This window comes from Aquarana catesbeiana, linkage group LG01 (assembly GCF_042186555.1).
Source record: "Aquarana catesbeiana isolate 2022-GZ linkage group LG01, ASM4218655v1, whole genome shotgun sequence".
Classification (NCBI taxonomy): domain Eukaryota; kingdom Metazoa; phylum Chordata; class Amphibia; order Anura; family Ranidae; genus Aquarana; species Aquarana catesbeiana.
Window position 1 is genome coordinate 250,135,383 of NC_133324.1, and position 21,215 is coordinate 250,156,597.

The 21,215-nt window shown below is 41.1% G+C and overlaps 1 protein-coding gene across 2 annotated transcripts in view; it reads right to left on the reverse strand.

Annotated features, from left to right (window-relative positions):
* Positions 1-21,215, reverse strand: part of DHX37 (DEAH-box helicase 37) — a 114,864-nt gene that overhangs the window by 27,304 nt on the left and 66,345 nt on the right. For both annotated transcript variants that reach the window (XM_073627880.1, XM_073627889.1), the window contains exons 15-22: positions 20,186-20,262; positions 16,547-16,779; positions 10,611-10,722; positions 10,283-10,389; positions 8,764-8,952; positions 4,544-4,668; positions 3,532-3,648; positions 3,278-3,450 (exon numbers count right to left, since the gene is read on the reverse strand). In XM_073627880.1, coding sequence (XP_073483981.1) covers positions 3,278-3,450; positions 3,532-3,648; positions 4,544-4,668; positions 8,764-8,952; positions 10,283-10,389; positions 10,611-10,722; positions 16,547-16,779; positions 20,186-20,262 — 1,133 coding nt within the window. The remainder of the gene's footprint in view (positions 1-3,277; positions 3,451-3,531; positions 3,649-4,543; positions 4,669-8,763; positions 8,953-10,282; positions 10,390-10,610; positions 10,723-16,546; positions 16,780-20,185; positions 20,263-21,215) is intronic.

Consider the following 21,215-nt stretch of genomic DNA (forward strand, 5'->3'; position numbering starts at 1 on the left):
ACTTGTATCTTAGGCGGACTTCTGGTCAAAATTGGTGAGCCAATCACACAAGCAGGAAATGATGTTTCTGGGGAGTGGTCAGTACACATTCTGTGTACAGAACAATTACAAGGTAGCCATATTGCACTTCATTTATAGAAAATTACAGCAGCTGCAGATTGGAAAGGTAATTTTTAAGAACATTCAATTACAATATGATTAGTGTCGCAATTGTATAAGCTATATTATTTTTTCTTCATTTGCTTTTCCCCATGAAAGTGGAGATACCCTGTAAGTATTTTCTTTTTTTAAATTTTGCTGTGTTTGCTGCTCTGTTCATCAGTGTTGAACACTTGCAGGAAGAGGCAGAGTTTCGAAACACATCTGTAAGGTGTCCGCGAGTTGTGACTGTCGCATGGAGGATGCAATACAGCCGTTTCAGGTGTTCCATCCTTGCAATGTGGGTTGTTCATTCCCAGGTTCACCCAGGCTGTCAGTACCTTTCCTATTCCCTGGATGACACTTTTACACAGCGAGCGAGTCAAGTCCACATACAGTGATCCAAGCTGTAAAGCTTGCTCCGTGATGACAACTCTCAGCTTTTGTAAGTGCAATTCCCTGTTTTTTTATTTTTTGTTAATACATTGTTTTACCTGCACTATCCAGTTTTCTTCGCTTGTTCTTTTTTAGCTATAGTTTTGACACTTCCCAAGTTTTCGTGGCAGAGCTGCCAGGACTGTGTGGGCTCACCTATACTACTATTTTGATACCTTTCCACCAGTGACTTCCGTAATGATTTTATCAAGGGATGACCAAAATAGGTGTTCAATGTCAAAAGGCTTGTGTAGGAAATGCTTTTTACAGCAGGTTCAGTTTTTAATTACAAAATCCTAAGCATTGGTAGAGAGATAAGATGGCATTCTAGAGACTTGGCGAACTATATTCTCAAGAGTGTCAACACAAAACAATAATACTAAGGGCATTGGCTGAACTTGTTCTAAAAGAGGGAGTCCTTAAATGTTCCTGGTCTTTGTTCATTTGTTTTGTCTGGTAACAGTCTAGCAGATAGACATTGCAGTGTAAAATCACTGTACTCCAATGGTTTCCACAGTCACCAGATCTCAATCCAATAGAGCACCTTTGGGATGTGGTAGAACGGGAGAATTCGCATCATGGATGTGCAGCTGACAAATCTGCAGCAACTGTGTGATGCTATCATGTCAATATAGACCAAAATCCCTGAGGAGTGTTTCCAACATCTTGTTGAATCTATGTCACAGAATTAAGGCAGCTCTGAAGGCAAAGGGGGGTCCCAACCTGGTACTAGCAAGGTGTATTGAATAAAATGGCCTTATTTTTTTTTTTTTAAGTAAAAGAAGGAGGTTGGGACTTTAAATGAGGCATATATGTGGAGGCCAGAGAGTAGTCAATATTTAGAAAACGTATGTTTACTATACCATGGTTGACAAAACATCTCATAAAGGGTACATACATATGAAATCAAAACGCCATAAAAATGAAAGTGAAAAAAAAAATAAAAAAAATAAATAAATAAAAATGATAGACCACATATTTACATTACATATGATTTACTTATATCCACAGAAGTGGAGACCACCTCCACCATTATTTGGACATGGTTTCTCTGGGATTCCACTCACTCTCCTGGTTGTGTCCTCTAGCCTTATATACACAGTACATGTGAGTACTTTAAGGGACAATATGTTCATCCCTTTTATTCATTACATTTTTTCCACCTTTTAGACGTGTATTAGATCCTTGGTTACTTATGTCCTCTCTTTTTGTAGAGTACGGTTGCATCTGCCCCTGAAGAGTTATCACCCAACGAAATGTGATGAAAGTACATTAGATGCATCATGCTCACACGGATGGCTTCACAAGCCTTTCTACTTCATTACATTCAAGAATTTACTACATCATTTGTCAGTGATATTGAGACCAGCTTTTTATACCATTCCATGCTATGTTATTCCTTTTGATATGTCACATGGTTTTGCAGCATGTTTTTATGATGTTTTGATTTTATATGTATGTACCCTTTATGAGGTGTTTTGTCATCCATGGTTTTCTAAATATTGACTACTCTCTAGCCTCTACATAAATGCCTCATTCTTTTACATAAATACAGGAATGGAGGCGCATGTATCCATGCTTCTCATTTAAAAACCCAACTCCCCTTCTTTTAGTTTTTTTTTTTTTTTTTTTTTAAAGGATTCTGTTGAAAAGCACCTGGAAGCCATCTTAAAGGCCTTTATTGCCCTTGCAGGTTCTGTCCTGCAGCCAGCAGATGGACAGGACAGTAATCACTAGCTATATCTAAGGACTGGTCGGCTGCAATATATTACATATTTGCTTTTGGGTTTAATACAGTTAAGCGGGATTGAGAACTGAGATGGCAGAATCCACTAATGGAAAAGCCCATTTCTTTTTAAATTCCTATTCCATAGGACACATTTCAGCAAAAAGCTTAGGATGAGTGTATACCCTTTCAGGATTGAGGCAGTGCTCAAAGTACACAATCAACGTGTGTGTGTGTGTGCGTGCGATGTCTTTCTGTCCATGAACGCCCTCCCAGAACAAGAGAGCCGCACTGTAGTTGTCTTTTGGCTATAACGCAGGTCTGAAGAGGTTTAAAGTCATTAACTTTGTTGTCCTCATATGTACTTGGAAAATCAATTCCCAAAATACATATGAGGAAAACACATGACTCTCCTATAAATTTCTAAGTTCAGGTTAAAGTGAACTAAAGGTTAATTTTTTTTTTTTTTTTTAAAATAACAAACATATCATACTTACCTCCACTGTGCAGCTCGTTTTACACAGAGTGGCCCCGATCCTCGTCTTCTGGGGTCTCTCGGCGGCTCTCTCGGCTCCTTCCCACATCAGATAACCCCCTGGGTAGAGCGCTTCCTTGCGGGCACGCTCCTGAATCCAGCATTCAGCGTCCATAAACGCCGAATGCAGAGCTCGCCCCCCCCCCCCCTGGAGGCCGCGTCATTGGATTTGATTGACAGCAGTGGGAGCCAATGGCTGCGCTGCTATCAATCTATCCAATCAGCAGCCGAGAACCTTCTAGCAGAGAGACGGCATGTCCCCGTGGGACAAGTTTGAGGGTTCAGGTAAGGATGCATTAAGGTGAAAAAACACGAACCTTTACAACCCCTTTAATCTAGCACAAATACTAAATCGTTAATGGGATTGGCATGTACATAACATAAAAAGAAATTATCGCACAGACATGGACAGAATACAGTTATGAGTAACACAATTTGCCTACCTTATAAGCATTTTTCCACTTCTCATTGAGAAGTTCTTCAGGACGAATCCGCCTTGCAATGTGATCCCCTAAGCCGGACATCACAATCTGCCTCAAATAGTTCACTTGGCTTTCTGTAGGTGGTGGCATCTTAGAATCAAGGAATATGGTGACATCAGGGCACAGTGAATTCACTAGCGAAAAAAGAAGATGCTATGAACTCTTATGACACACGGATTACAATTTTATCTTCAGTGAATTTGTGTGCAGCTTACCAGCAGTGGTAAGTTGTCCTCTTAAACGTCTTATCTCCATCATGGCTTTAAACCTGAGGCCATTACGTTCACAGAATTTGGGAGTCAAGCCTGAGTATTCACAAGCACCTACTGCACCTGAGTTTAAAATGAGACACATTATTATTTGTAAAATTTGAAAGATACAGCATGATTCCACTATTAAATCATCACATTAAACCAAATAAAAGACAAAATGTTGTTTATTTGCTCAATAATTAGAAGATCTTAAAATTTCATATATCCGTACAGGTTTTGTTTTCTCAGCACAGTTTAGCTTTCTATTAAGGACAATGCCTAAATAAGAGTTTAAATTTGCCAGTAGGAGTTTCTGCTTCCAGTAGTGATTTCTCCTCCTCTTTACTTTCCTACTCTCCATCTATTCTGCTCTACTGAACAATTAAATTAACAAAAGTAGTGTGAGGATCTCAGTTGATTCACCCCCCTCTAATGCACAACACCACATACCAAATCCAATCACTTTCTCGACTCGCGTGTCTGCTCTTCTTCCCCTGTAACTCCCTTACCCACGTCGCTCCACTCCTGGCCAATCCCAACCCCCCCCGTTTTAGGCTGATCCTATTCAGACCAATGTACGCTTTCCCACAACTCTCTGCTCAATAAAATTGCTCACAGAATCTTACATGTTGAGGTTCATACAAAAAGGTGAGCTCCAGTCCTTTAAATGTGAAATAACACTGGGGTTCATTGTCACCTTTATAGAATCACTGTGAAGGTGAACTTGCTTGGGAGTGCTTTAAGACTAAAAACAACCAACCAATCGCTTATATTTTTCACTCTGCAGACACTGCATTTTGCAGACTATTGGGACATGTTTTTACTTGGAGAACTTGGAGTGCTAAACTGGACCCGGGATTGAGAGGGGTGGAGAAGCTGATAAAAAGCAGTCACAAAGCCTGTCATCCCTCTTATCTCACCACCCATCATGCCAAGACAACTGCCCTCCAAAAAACAGGACATCTGTAATACCCACCTAACATAACCATCAAGTCACCAAGCTTTTGAGCGGGGCCCTGCCCTGCCCATATCTTCTGCATCTGTAATACTCGAGCCTTCTTGGATTTCAGTGTCTCTTTCTCTTCATCACTAATCGCTGGTCTAAAGAAAAACAACACGTAATTATGACATTACAAATATACAAATGTTAAAACTACAAGGCAAGTTTTTTCCCTCTAATGCATGCACAGCCTAAAAAGAAAGTCAGCCACTCTAACCCTTGCAATGCTGTATCCCACTTGGTCAAATCAGCTTCCATGCTTTTCACATTTACTAATAAAACACATACCGGTAGTACAAATGTAAAAACTTTTTTAGAACTCTATAGAGATCTTACAGAATTTATAGAATTACAGAATTTAGAGACAGTATATGTGGCTTTCTGTCCCGTAGTTTTCCTACAAAAGTTGATTAAGACAATTTTTTTTATTTTTAATAAGAAAACTACATAAAACAAGCTTTGAGCGCACACCAGACAAACTACAAAAAGCTTTGTGAATGTAAGAAAAGGCACTATGTTGGGTAATATGACACATTTATACAAAAATTAAAATCATCATGCTTGAATTGTGAAAAAAAAAAAAGAAAAAAGACCAAAAGCCAAAATGTGAGGTTCAATAGACTAATGCAAAACCTTAAGGCAGAACTCTATACAAAGCACCAAGGGTTTTGGAATTCCAGACAGGCGGTCTTTTGAATATACTCACATCTGCAACACTGCACAGCCTGAAAGGCGACACGTTTTTCCCTGGCTCACTTCCCTGTGTACTGCCCACTCACTGGACTAAGGGCCAGTTTCACACCACATGCAGTCCAGTGCATTTTTTTTCTGCACCAAAAATGCATGGAAAGTAGGTTATATGGTTACCAATGGCATAGTTCACACCAGTGTCGTCAGTTCCAGGGTTTTTAAAGGTCCAGAAAAAAAAAGTAGAACATACTGCACCGGATTGCACTGGAATGCATCAAAAATGCACTGGACCCTAGTGCAGTGAAAAAAAAAAACCCAGAAAACAAAAAGACTCTGAAATGCATCCGGAATGGATCTGAAATGCGTTTTTGTGGAGTGAACCTGCCCCAACTCACATTCATCACCTTTGTCCAATGTGAAGGGAGGTACACACAGAAGCAGTAAATGTCAATAAAAGAGTAGTGAAGTTGAACAAGGAAAAGACCGTGACATTCCTGGCTACATAGTGCATCAAGAGCATGTGCATCTATAGGCCTAGACTTAGCGTACATTATCAGCATACATACATGCTATGTGCCTATCATTAATCCCTCCCCTTCACAGATTAGTAAGAACAACACCTTATTTTTTAACCACTTGGCGCCCACGGTATAGCCGAAAGACGGCTACAGCAAGGGCTTAAAATGTCGGGGTTGGTCCATGGATGTCCGCTCTGTGATCGCCGAGTCCTTAGGTCCGAGTCCTTAGGACTCGGCTGATCACAGATCGGGGTGTAAAGGGCCAAACACAGCGGCCCTTTACCACGTGATCAGCTGTCAGCCAATGACAGCTGTTCACGGAAGTAAACAGAAGCCGGTTGGTGCCTTTTTTTTCCCCTCACGCTGTCAGCGTGAAGAAAAGAAGAAAGCCGTTAACCAGCTTGTGTTAGAGGGACATCAGTCCCCTTAGTGCCCACTAGTGCTGCTAATCAGTGCCCACCAGTGCCATCTATCAGTGCCCATAAGTACTGCTAATCAGTGCTGCCAACCAGTGACCAGTGTCACTTATCAGTGCTGCCTATCAGTGCTGCTTACCAGCGCCTATCAGTGCCGCCATTCAGTGCCACATCTCCATGCTGCCATTCAGTGCCACATCTCCCTGCCGCCCCATGAGTGCCACCCATCAGCGCAGCTTTATCAGTGCCACCAAGTTCAAAATTTTTTTGTTCGTTTAGCAAAAAAAAACAAAAAAAAAAAAAAACTGACGACGGTGGGGTGGTGCGGCTCTCGTTCTGGGTGGATGTCATATGACGGTGCCCAGAATGGCCGCTCTTGCACGTGCCGTGTTGGTAGGACACGGCGTGACCCCGATCTCTGTAAAGCTCTTTAACCATGTGATCGGCTGTGTCCAATCACAGCCGGTCACATGTAAACACGAAGATGCCGGTAATTGGCTCTCCTCACCTCACAGTGACAGAGTGTGAGGAGGGGAGAGCCCATCAGCGGCATCTCCTCACAGAGGACATCTAGGCATGTAATCAGGGCACTGATAATCAGTGCCCTCATTACAATAAAGCAGTGTGCCCACCAGTGCCAGCAGTGAGTACCCACCAGTGCAAGCAATCAGTACCCATTAGTGATGCCAGTCAGTGCTGGCTATCACTACTGCCCATCAATACCCAGCAGTGCCGCCTATCCGTGTCCAGCAGTGCCGCCTATCCGTGCCCAGCAGTGCCGCCTATCCGTGCCCAGCAGTACCTCCTATCCGTGCCCAGCAGTACGGCATATTCGTTCCACCTCATCAGTGCCGCCTCATCAGCGCACATCAGTGAAGGAGAAAAATTACTTATTTACAAAATTTACTGACAGAAACTAAGAAAAAAATAAAAAACCCAGAAGCGGTTAAAATACCACCAAAAGAAAGCTTTATTTTTGTGAAGAAAATGATAAAAATTTCACATGGTTACAGTGTAGCATGACCACGCAATTGTCATTCAAAGTGTGACAGCGTTGAAAACTGAAAAATGGCCTGGACAGGAAGGGAGTGCAAGTGCCCTGTATTGAAGTAATTAAATACCACCAAAAGCAAGCTCTATTTGTGTGAAAAAAATTATAAAAATGTCATATAGGTATAGTGTTGCATGACCACGCAATTGTCATTTAAAGTGTGAGAGCGCTGAAAGCTGAAAATTGGCCTGGTCAGGAAGGGGGTATAAGTGCCCAGCAAGCAAGTGGTTAAAAAGGAACATTTTTTCAAAATACATTTTTTAAAGAGATGAGCTTAATGTGCATCTTATCTTATTTTATTTATGTGTGGTAAAGTGATTCTAATGTCAAAAGGTTTTTTACCTAAATGCTTTTCCTGTATTAAGGTAAAAACATTTCCACTAGCTGCCCCCCCCCTAATACTTGTTTGAGTTTATACTGGTCTCACAAGACAGATTGAGAGCAGCAGGAACCGTAGGCTCCTACTGCTGCTGTCAATCAAATCCAGTGAGACAGGAGCAAAGCCGAGCCGCACTGTGTGACTATAAACGCCATAGCCCAGCTTGGGAGCGCGCTCGCACATGTGCCCCCAGAGCAAGCGGCTTGCTATGGTGGCACATGCAGAACAGGTGGAGCAGACCACGCAGGCAGGGGACCCCAAAAGAGGTGACAAGGGGCCCTCTGTGCAATATGTTTGCACAGAGCAAATCAGTATGAACCACTTTTTTATTTTAAGGTAAAAAATTGAGCCCTTGCAATCACTTAAGTGTTAAAAATAAATGTAGTTATATTAGGTACAAAGGAGCACCCATTTTTACTCAATGCATGTGCAGGCTCTGCTTCCAGCTTTGCAATGCTACATAGAGATTCTGTATCACTGCTCCTTTTTACAATGTAACTCAGTAGAATGATTGAAAGAAATTGTAATCCACATCTTTGGCCAATAAATTATCTCAATTGTTGTTAAAAGGAATACACAGTGCTTTTTTCTATTTTCTGTATTATACTCAGGACTAAGAAAACTTGAAATAATTTTTTTATTCAGGCATATATAAAATATTACATAGGAAAAAGATTTGTACTTCTAGCCAGTAGGAGCACAGTAATTTAGGAGCACGGACTCATCCACCTTCCCTGCATGCTCTGTAAATAGACCATATAAAAATGAAGTAAAGAAAACTTGAAGGAAGCAGCTTCTATCGTACTCTCTCTCTACAAAACCTATAATGCTTCAGGATGCCAGTGTGATGGGTGCATCCTGTAATAAATGTTTGATTGTATAATTAAGATTTCCACATAAGGACTATTGGATGGTCAGGTTTGGTCTGGGACCATACGTTCTGCAACATTTATTATGAGAACAGATATACATCATCATCACAAAAAATTGGGCCTTTCGGAATATAATGGTTCAAAGAATAATGTATTGTTATTATCCAATTATGTTGGATTTTGACTACAAACAACAAACTTGCCACACACCAATAAAGAGGTATGAGCTTATTAAAACAGTACAATATTGTCAAGTTGTTGCTCACCCACCTGTCCAGCTCTTCAAACAATTCTCTCACAGTCATAGCTGCCACTATAGTAATAACGTACGGTAAGCAGTCATGCTGTTTTCCCAGCGCAAGCATTTTAGCATAGCGTGGAGCTACTGGAAATGATGCCATGGTCTTTCCTAAGGGAGTGATTGGACTGCTTAGTTTAGCCTTCTGTAGATAATTTAATCTGCAATAATAAAAAGAAAACTTACATATTAAAACCCATAATATAGAGAAGGTATGAAAGCAATTATTGTAGTTTAGAGCATGCAAGCAGCCTAGTGTTCATTATTGCTTTACTTGCTGATGAAATGCACTAATCAAAGTCAGTGTAATAGATAGGACATTTAAAGCATGGTTCAAATGCATGCTCCAGAACCTCTAACCTGATAACTTAAATGGGTTTTCTTGGAAAAATGCACATTTTCCTGAATGATTTTTAAGTTCTTCCTTGCAACAGAGATTTTAATATATTTAGGCAATAACTGGGACAGAAGTACTTTTTATCTGTGAGATTATTGCCTACAGAAATTACAATTTGATGTGGACAAGTTCCTTTAAATTAATTGAAACAGATGATTTGCCCTTCTTAACTGCCAGTAAACAATAAGACAGCAGCAATATGAATAGGTGTGTCTAGTTAGAAAATGTACTTGTTTCAAAAGGTAGCTTTGTGGTGGGTTGCTAAAGCTTTGTTTGTTCGAAAAAGTTCCACCTCAAGTACTCCATGCACACTGCATCTCAAAGAAGCTGCTCCTACAGGCTGGAAACTCAAATTCGGAAAAGCATTAACAAGTGCAAAAAAGCTCAAAATAGCTTGAAAACGTCCAAAAAAGTAGGAAAAATTAGCTGAGGTGAGGGAAAATGAGCTTTTTTTGAGCTGCAGTTGCAGTGTGCATGAACCCTAACCCACATTATTACAAACCAAGAAAAACAAAAGCTCTGCGTTAAAGTGTTACTAAACCCAGGACCCTACATTCACTATATCTGGTCTCCCACAGTACACAGAACATGGAAATGCAATTATTTTAGTAAATATAAACTGCTAAATACCTTTTCTCATCAGCCGTTAGAGCAGTCTTGTGACTTGTCTCAGTGTCTGGGTAAAGCTAGTAAAAGGAGTTTTTCCCTAACTTATAAGACTGCAGGACCCCTGACCCTCTGTATGGACAATGCTAATAGGCCCTGTGTTGATCACATGCACGTTCTCAAAAAAAGAAAAGAAAAAAACACTCTAGCAAGACACACCAAACTGAGCATGTGCAGCCTGTCCCCTAATGCTCTGTTCTATCAGGAAATGGATTGGAGTCAGTTGAAGAAGGGGAGGATCAGAGAAGACAGGATCACGCAGCCTTAATACACAATGCAGAGGATTAACCACTTAGGTTCCACGGTGAGTATAACAAAGCATGCTTTACTGCATATATAAACTGATTTTACTGTTGTGGGATTCATAACACTTTAAGTCTGTCAATATTGTAGTCTGCTCATTTCCAGAAGCAAGACTGTAAGCATACCTGCCAGTTTTTGGAGGCTCCTGCAATGCTCCCAAAGAGATTAGCAATTCTTCTGCTGCAATCAGGGCATCGGAAGAGGGAGGTGTAGGGAATGGGAAATTCACTACCTGAAAAAGAAATAGGCATTTCAGTATTGTTATTATTTATATATATTTTTTAAGACTAAATTATTTCAAAGAGACTGAAGTTACAGGCCCTTTAACAGTACTTTTGGGATCCATCCAACCATATTGAACAGCATTGTAATTTGCTAGTTAAAGTCCATTTTGATGAAAGATGACCCGATTTTCATTTAAACAAATTGCTGTTTTTTTTCCCCCCATTTTACCTTTTCAATATTCAAATCTTTCATTTGAAGAACTAGATCTTCAACGGGACGCCTAGTCATCTCAGGTTGAGAAAATTGTTCAAAATCACCAAAGACAGCTGATGAATATAACCTGTAGATAGGAAGCAAAGACATAATTAAGCGGGATAACAAGAACATGGATTCTAAGCAATACACAGTATACAGACACATGAACACCTCTGTCAATCCACACTGTGACAGAGGTGATCACAACCACTACACAGATAACATCATAAGTGAAGGGTGTATTAGTATAATACAACTGGTTTAGATAATATCAGAAAACTAAACAAGAGCATTAAAAAAAAAAAAAAAAAAGGATTCTGCAGACTGCAGTCTGGCTAGGGGGAAATCACACAACCACCTATATTACATTGCAGCCATACTGACATCAGCCAAAGCCATGTGTTGGTATAATAAACTTGGTAAACGATGACCAGTTAGGCAGACTTGTACACTTGGGAAGTTGACATTTATTGATTAAAGGATCGGGATTGACCAACTACTCAACTTGAATGAGCATTGACATGAAAAACAAGCAACTTGACCTCCTAATATTATAAGCCCAAGTAGAGGTCGATCGATATGGATTTTTCTCTGGCCGATGCTGATGCCGATATTTAGAAATCGCGGTGGCCGATATGTGATGCCGATTTTTTTGGGCCGATATATTAGGCCGATTTTTTTTTTTCTTTTTTTTTCCCTTCATCTCATAAAATCTAACAGTTAGACCCCTTTCACACTGGGGTGTTTTTAAGGCGCTTTTGGGCTAAGTGCCTGTAAAACGGCTCCCCTGCAGTCTCAGTGTGATATCCCAAGTGCTTTCACACTGAGGCGATGCGCTGGCAAGTTGTTAAAAAAAAAAGTCCTGCAAGCAGCATCTTTGGAGTGGTGTATACCACCACTCCTGCCCATTGAAAAAAAAATGCGCACCGCTGCCGAAGCGCCTCTGCCAAAACACTTTGCACATTTAGCCCCTTCCTCGGCTGCTAGCTGGGTTATAAGCACCCCACTAGCAGCCGAATAGCGACACTAAAAGGACGGTAAAGCGCCGCTAAAACTAGCAGCGTTTTACCGTCAACGCATGCCCGCTCCAGTGTGAAAGCAACCTTAAGTGATACAGAAAATTTTTTACATTTAAACATTTATTAAACAAAACAAACCTCCAATCAGTTCACTTGTATGTAGAATTTAGATAAAAAAAAATAAAAAAAACCTATATCTTAAATATTAAATACACAAAAACAGGTAATCAAAACTTTTGGATGAAAAAAAATGTGCTAACTTTACTGCTTAGTTTTTTTTTAAATTTATTAATGTATTTTTTCAAAAAATATTGCGTTTGAAAGACTGCTGCGCAAATACCGCGTGACATAAAATATTGCAACAACCGCTATTTTATTCCCTAGGGTCTCTGCTAATATATATATATAGATATAGATATAGATATATATAGATATAGATATATATATCTATATATAGATATATATAATGTTTGGGGGTTCTAAGTGATTTTCTAGCAGAAAATACAGGATTTTTACTTGTAAGCAACAAATGTCAGAAAAGATTTAGTCTTTAAATGGTTAAACAGAGCTTCTACACACAGAATTTAGTCCATTCATAAGTGTGAACATTGTATCTCTTCAGGTTCTTTTTTATCAGATTTGGCAGGCTGCCCAGGGGAGGAGAGAAGTCTCTCCACAGAAGATTTCAGGCAACTTGTATTGACTTTTATTACAGAAGTCATTTGCAAGTCCACTGATATCGGCCTTTTTTATCAGCACAATCTGCTGATGCCTATCGGCCGATATATCGGTCGACCTCTAAGCCCAAGTGTCGGTCCAGTGATTCCACCCCTAGTATCCTTAAATGTAGAGAAACTCTTGGGGAGCTTTGAGAATAACAGAGTACCCAGTCTATGGAATGAGGTTGTAAAGTCAACAGAAGCCCTGAAAGCCTGTAGCACATTAAATGTGAGAAAGGCTGCCTCCTTAGCATAAGAGCAAAACAATTAAAAGGATGGGAGATAGCACAAGGCTCCTGCAAAACCGAGGAAAAATCTTTCACTCGAGAGGGAGGAAAGATCAACTAAGACACCAAGGGAGAATAGAGCCGCTATTAAAAAGGAAGAAAGTTGCCTTGTTCCACTAGGTGAGAACAACCCTCTAAAGAGGTTGGCCATGATACTGGACAAAGAGTCTAGAAGGATATCATCAGGCCAGGAACTTGCATACAGGGGCAAACATCATGACAGGTTGCATGCAACTCTTGCTAAGGTGTCTAAAAAAACAAAAACGGGGTAATTCCAGGGGCGCGAGAAGGATTCAGGGAGCATTTCTGGAAGTCTGTGATCCATTCAAACCTCTTCAAGATGTTCAAAAAGACTTCAAAGTCTGGGCAAGGCCTCCTGATAGGTCTACACCTTGATGAGAAAATCATCTAAAAAAGGAATCAGAGGGATCCCCAGAGAACAGGATTATCTTTGAGAAGACTCTGCGTGCTTAAAGTGTTAGTACCCTATGGAAAAGTGAAGAAAATGCTGACAGTGACACACGTAGTAGTTGAGACACTGGAGGTCAAGTATAGTAGGGCCAATTACCCTCTGGCAAGATCATGCAAGGCTTTGGAAAGTATGAAAAGGCACTGAAGATGATGAAGATTTGTGGTGAAGAAATTGTGGTGAGTGTAGGAGGCGATTTCAACCTTGTAATCGGTGGAAAAAGACATTTTTCCAGGCCTTTGAAATGCAGGAGACGCGAACTGGTGAATACCAAAAATCTGCCTGGCATACACAGACTGTAGAAATGCACAGAGGCTAGTAGAGGTCGACCGATATAGGTTTCTCTCTGGCCGATATTTAGAAATCACTGGGGCCGATATATGATGCCGATTTTTTTGGGCTGTTATGTTAGGCCGTTTTTTTTTTTTTTCCCCTTCATCTCATAAAATCTAACAGTTAGCACACTGGGGCATTTTTCAGGCACTTCTGGGCTAAAAATTGCGCCTGTAAAGTGCCTGCAAAACAGCTCCCCTGCAGTCTGTTTGAAAGCCCGAGTGCTTTCACACTGAGGTGATGTGCTGGTAGGATGTTAAAAAAAAGTCCTGTAAGCAGCATCTTTGGAGCGGTGTATAACGTTCCTCCACCACTCTTGCCCATTGAAATGAATGGGCACTGCTGCCGAAACACTTCTGGGTTATAAGTGCCCTGCTAGCGGCCGAATAGCACCGATAAAATGACAGTAAAGCGCCGCTAAAACTAGCAGCGTTTTACCATCAACGCCTGCCCGCTCCAGTGTGAAAGCGGCCTTAAGTAATAAGTGATACAGAAAATGTCTTACATTTAAACGTTAAACGAAACAAACCTCCAATCAGTTCACTTGTCTGTATTATTTAGATAAAAAAAAAACGATATCTTAAATATTAAATACACAAAAACAGGTAATCAAAACTTTTGGACGAAAAAAAATGGTCTAACTTTACTGTTTAGTTTTTTTTTTAAATTTATTAAAGTGTAATTTTTTTCCCCAAAAAATTGGGTTTGAAAGACCACTGCGCAAATACCGTGTGACATAAAATATTGCAAAAACCGCCACTTTATTCCCTAGGGTCTCTGCTAAAAAAATTATATATATATATATATATATATATATATATATATATATATATATATATATATATATATATATATATATATATATATAATGTTTGGGGGTTCTAAGTGATTTTCTAGCAGAAAATACAAGATTTTTACTTGTAAGCAATAAGTGTCAGAAAAGATTTAGTCTTTAAATGGTTAAACTGAGAACTCCTACACACAGAGTTCAGTCAGGTGATAAGTATAAACATTGTATCTCTTTGCTTCTTTTCTCAGACTTGGCAGGCTGCCCAGATAGGAGAGACACAGGAAGCCTTCAGGCAACTTGCACTGACTTCTATTACAGAAGTAGTTTTTTAAATCGGCCTTTTTTATCAGCACAATCGGCCGATGCCGATTAAACAATGCCAAAAATCGTCCGATATATCGGTCGACCTCTAACAGAGGGAACTTTTTTCCTGGAGAAGTATGAGTGAGGTCCACTATGTACTTACCTGGACATGCAGAGAGAACACAGAATGTTGTCCACCCAGCCTGAAAGTTGATTGGTTAAAACAGCCCATGCATGGGAGAAGAGTTACATGTTGGAAACTACCTCGCCTCCCTCCATTCCATTGTTCACCCAGAAATGCTGATAATCACAGTCCAGAAACAATGCTCCCCCTGCAGTCTCTTGGTTATCAGCAGAGATCTATGGCAGCAAGAAGTGACAAGTCCTCTCTCAAATATGCACCAAAACCGAACAAAGTTGGCTAAAGAGGTAGAGGGTTCCTTTTCTGCCAGTAGAAAAAGAAAATAAAGGAAGCTTGCCTCTGGGGGGTAGAAAGCAGCATTACATGTTGCTAACTGTGTCTGAATCAGAATAACGAGAACTTTCATAGAGGAGCAGACATGCCCAAGGATGCAGAGCATTTAAAGCAATGTATCTCTGGGTTGAAAAAATATCAAGAAAATACTGCATGCTTTCCAGGAGCAATTTCTGCCTACTTCTTATCATATGGGTTAGGGCTTAGGCCTCATGCACACGAGACGCTGTTAAACGCGCGTTGAGGCAGTTGGACACTTTTTTGAACTGCCCCTGAACTCATTCAATGTTATCCTATGTGTCTATGTACACAGTCTTTTTTTGTGTTTTTAGGCAGTTGTGTTTAACCTCGTTTTTCCAGAAGCAAAAAAATGGGTTTAGACGCAAAAGTTTTCCATGTTTCAAATGCCAAATGTGGCTAAACGCCGTTACCGCGTTTATAAGTGTTTTTCAAGAAACCCTATTTTTTGGACCAGAAAACACAGAAATATGATGGTAAACTGCAGCAGAGAATGACATTTTGCGACCTGACTTTGGGGCCCCATATCTTGGGGCCACTTGGTGCTAGGAACCCCAAATTTGGTGTGCAAACACAGTGGAACGGGCACAACATATCTAAATTTGGGGTTCCTAGCCAAGTGGCCCTGAGATACTGGGCCCCAAAGTCGGGTCACAAAATGTCAAGCACTCTTCTGCTGCGACCTGACTTTGGGGCCACATATCTTGGGGCCACTTGGTGCTAGGAATTTAGTGTGCAAGCACAGTGGAACTGGCACTACAACATTTCCAAATTTGGGGTTTGTAGCACCAAGTGGCCCCGAGATATGGGGCCCCAAAGTCGGGTCGCCAAAAGTCAAGCACTTTAATGCAGCAGAGAATGACATTTTGCGACCCGACTTTGGGGCCCCCGTATCTCGGGGCCACTTAGTGCTAAGAATGTTTTAGTGTTAGTTCCACTGTGTTAGCACACCAAATTTGGGGTTCCTAGCACCAAGTGGCCCTGAGATACGGGGCCCCAAAGATGGGTCTCAAAATGTCATTCTCTGCTCTGCAGACGCTTCTATACGCAAACGCGGTAAAACGCCGCTAAACGCGGCATGCAAATGCGGCAAAACCGGCGTTTCTAAACCCCGGTTTCAGCTTTTAAAAACATGTGTTCAGCAGAGTTTGCACCAGCGTCTCGTGTGCATGAAGTCTTATACTCCAGAAGTCTGCTGTGTCTCCCAATAAGGGTTAACAAAAAAAGTAACATAGAAACAACTTTGCTAGCAATAATGTAACAAAAACAGACAATTTTATTTGATAAAATCATGTGTTTGTGTAAACCAGGCTATCATTGTGCTTAGTATTGAATGCAGCAGTTATTGCAATATCAAATGTAGCTGAGAGTAACATGCGTCTCCCGAGTCATTGGTTGGGAATGACTGCTGTAGTCCTAGAGATTCAGGCTGTAAATTCTTAATTATCGATTAATAGTGTAAAAAAAAAAAAAAAAAAAAAAAAAACAGCACAAACCTGTAGCAGTGACCAGGTTCTGTACGTCCTGCTCTTCCAGCTCTTTGATCAGCTGAGGCTTGCGATGTCCATTCAACACGGAAAGAGGATACACCAGTCACTTTGTCATAAAATCTCTTCTTCACTTTACCACAGTCAATCACATACTTTATCCCAGGGATAGTGAGAGAAGTTTCTGCCACATTGGTGGCCACAACACATAATCTTGTGCCACTGGGTGGTGGGCGGAATACCTAAGAGAGTTTTGCCAATCAGTTACACATTTTTGAGTTAAACAGGCCTTGCCATCAGATCTCAAATTTAACTGAAAACCTTGCAGCAGTACAGAATAATTAGCACACGTATGTTTCCCCATTTTTTTTTTTTTTTTTAAGTTTTTTTTTCCCTCATGTTGTAACCCACGAAACATAAGTAGGTATTTGAGAAAACCTGGAAGTGTCAGTTCCTGTCTGTGCTGCTTCCTGCTCCTGCCCCCTCCCCCTGATGCCATCTAGGCAGACAGCAGGAGCCTGAAAACATTAGGATTTCAGGCAATATCAGAGATTAATTATCTGTGCACCCATAAAGTCATTAAAGGCATATAACTAACACCTTCATAAGTACCTGGTGTCTGACAAGTTACATATGGTGAATGGATACCATCTACAGCATTGCCCTGTACATACGGTTGGATTTTCCGACGGAAAAAGTGCGATCGGATTGTGTTGTCGGAAATTCTGATTGTGTGTGGGCTCCATCTGACTTTTTCTGTCGGAATTTCCGACACACAAAGTTCGAGAGCAGGCTATAAAATTTTCCGACAACAAAATCCGATCATTTAAATTCCGATCGTGTGTACACAAATCCGACGCACAAAGTGCCACGCATGCTCAGAATAAATTAAGAGACGAAAGCTATTGGCTGCTGCCCCGTTTATAGTCCCAACGTACGTGTTTTACGTCACTGCGTTTAGAACGATCGGATTTTCCGACAACTTTGTGCGACCGTGTGTATGCAAGACAAGTTTGAGCCAACATCCGTCGGAAAAAATCCTAGGATTTTCTTGTTCGAACGTCCGTTCAATGTCCGATTGTGTGTACAGGGCATAACGTGTTTCTGGACAAGGGCTGCTATGCACACACTGGCACATTGCAATGTACTTAATAGAAAAATCCTCCTGTGTCCATACAATGTGCATAAAAGTACAACTATGGTCTCCCATTCAAAAACATGTGCTGCAGCACTAGATTCTAAGTGCATCTGCATTTGAACACCCCCCTACAACCCAAAAATGGTCCTAAATATACCCACTGAGCCTGCAAGAGAAGTTCACCTACACAGCTTCCCTTGATGGTGTGGCAACACTGCTGCACTGCATCTGAATTCAAAGCAGAGTTTGCCACTCTCAATGTAGGCTGTGCCTAATTGCACTACAAAGGGATGAAAAAATGGTACAGGGGATGTAATTATCAGAATTGTCACTGCTGATTTACAATCAACTGAAATTTGACTTTAAAGTCTATGTTGTGATCTTTGAAGAGGAATTACTTCACAGCATAATTAGCTCCACAGGTCAGTGAAAGCTTATTTTAAAGCACTTTAACTGTTTGTTAAGAAGATGAAGATATTTCATGCCCACAGTCCAGGCAAAGGGGCACTGTAACGTGAACTTTAAAACAAGACCTCATTCACCTCTGTATCTATAGACATTTTTGAGAGAATAATTTTCAATGTTCAGAACAGAAGCAGAAAAATCTTTTTTTTTCTATGAGAATTGATCTTGGCTGCCTGCCAGACATGAATGTAAACAAACAGCAGTCTTTGCTAAAAAAAAAAAAAAAAAAAAAATTCATTTTGAATGACAACGGACCACAGCAACATCACATGCACTACTTTAAAAACAAAGAGCTACTGGGTAAATGCTTAAGGGTCCCCCCGCTCAGACTGTCAAGGTATAATGGGTTTGATGTTGCTGGCTAGTGAATATGCAGGCTGAGGAAAGGCCCATCCAGACGCAAAGCATACTGCAAAAATAGGAAGAGAGGTGTGTGGCGGCCCGGGCTATCCCTACCTATTTTTACAGAGCAGGCAGATCACATGGTACTTCTGCGCTGCGTCTGCAACATCATTAACTTAACATTAACACCCGCTGCAGATCGTAACTGCGGTGCGCTTTGAAGCCCCAGAATGCAGTGCTGGAAATCAACGCTCCGTGCGCATTTCCTGCACCGCAGTTACGATCTGCAGCAGATGTCAAAGTTAAGTTAATGACGTTGCAAATGCAGTGCAGAAATACAGAAGTACTATGTGATCTGGTTGCTCTGTGTTTTTAAAGTAGTGCATGCACTACTTTTGCTGCAGTCTGGTGTTATTCAACCCATCCAAAATTAATGGGCTCAAATCGCACGGCCCTCAACTGCCTAGGAATGCAGATCATGTTCCCAGTGTGAACTGGCCCTAAAAGCTAACTTTAGAATCTTAGTTGCGATTTTGGAATGCACTACTTGCAATAACAATAAAACCAGCTAGAGAGATATGGGAGAGCTTGGATCAAAGTTATTTTACTTCTTGGTAAACTACATTAAGGGCTAGTTTACACTTGCTTCAAAACATGGCTTTGGACACGCTTTGTTAAAGCTCTCTGAACGCCATTCAAAGCTCCTGTCACTAAATAAAATGGTTAACTTACAGTCCTGTTTACACCTTGTGTTTGCTTAGCTTTGGCTTCGCTTCAAAAATTATACCCCATGTAGCTTTAGTGGTGCTTCAAAGCCTCCATAGAAGTCTATGGCAAAGCTCGATTGGAGCACCTAAAGCTTTTGAGAAGCTTTAATGCAGCTTTATCTTCGCTTTGTTTTAAAGAAATTGCAGGTATTAGATATCTACATACACACAGTGCACCTGCCAAGCTTCAACAAAGCTTCAAAAGAGCATCACCGAAGCATCATTGAAACATCACTAAAGCTTAAAAAAGGGGTTGTAAAGGTTCCAGTTTTTTCACCTTAATGCATCAGATGCATTAAGGTGAAAAAACACCCGATGCTTACTGGCCCACGAGCCCCCCGTTTACTTACCTGATCCCTTGAAAGTCCTGCGTTGAGAACTCGCTGGATTTCAGGCCCGGTCTTCTCGGCTCTTCATTGGATAGATTGATAGCAGCGCAGCCATTGGCTTGAGCTGCTGTCAATCAAACCCAAATGACACGGCCGCCGGGGGCGGGACCGAGACATACACTCTGTGTCTATGGACGCAGAGTGTATGAGATGGGAGCGTGCCCGCAAGGTAACCCCCTCGGGAGAGAGCTTCCCGAGGGGGTTATCTATTGCGGGGAGGAGCCGTGGGACCCCAGAACAGCAGGATCGGGGCCACTAAAAAGAAATAAAAAAATGAACCTTTACAACCACTTTAATCAAAGCATCAAAAACATATCATAAAAGTATGTTGAAGCGGTAGGCGCTTTAATGTGTATTGAAGCCGAAGCAAGTGTAAATGAGCCCTAATATTTTTAAGTCCATAGATAGAGCACAGGTTCACTTTAGGCATCAACTCCAAAAATGCAGCTTAAGACTTGTTTGTCTTTGCCTTGAGCTTTAACAATATTATTGCCGCCCACCTGCTAACTATGGAAATTGTAAGGAAAAAAAAAAAGGAACAAAATACCTGGGCCTGTCTTTCAGGAGCCAACAGCGAGTATAATGGCAGCACATAGAGTGGGAGGGAAGAGTCTGCTTTTTCATCTGGAAAAATAAGAACATACACGTTAACCACTTGCCTACTGGGCACTTTCACCCCCTTCCTGTCCAGGCCAATTTTCAGCATTCAGCGTTGTCACGCTTTGAATGACAATTGCGCGGTCATGCAGCACTAAACCCAAATGAAATTTTTATCATTTTTTTGGAGACAGATAGAGCTTTTATTTGGTGGTACTTAATCATCACTGGGGTTTTTATTTTTTGCTAAACGGAAAAAAAAAAAAAGAAGAAGGTTTTCTTAGTTTCTATCATACAATTTAGTAAATAAGTAATTTTTCTCCTTCACTGATGTGCGCTGATGAGGCTGCACGGATTGGCATTGATAGGTGGCACTGTTGGGGTTGCACTAATAATCAGGACACCGATGATCAGTGCCCTGATTATAAGTGTAGATGTCCCCTGTGTGGATTTGCCGGTTATCAGCTCTCCTCTCCTCACGCACTGTGTGTGAGGAGAGGATTTCTGATAACTGGCGAATACTGTTTACATTGTGGTTAGCTGTGACTGGACGTGGTAAAGAGCCGCCGTGATTGGCTCTTTACCACGATCTGTGATCACAGATCACTGGCGATGCATGCCGCATGGGTCGCACAGGCAGCGCAAGCATGGGAGGACGTCATATGACGGCCTCCCGGCAAAGCGCGACCATGCTGTAGCCATTATTTGACTATAGTGAGGTCATGAACAGGTTATAGACGGGTATTTTACGTTCAATAAAATGCTGACTGGCTGAATGTAAAAATCTTCATTGCCGCAAATTATGTATACCTGATGTGAATACTTGCATATATGGCAGCAGCTGACATACAAAGATAAGATATCTGATAGCTAGGAAATATCAAACAAATTACTCCAGTCCTCTGTCATACTGCTAATAGACACCCGTCACAGGAGAAATACGCAGTTTGGCAATTGCTGACCTCCTTTTAAAAACAATA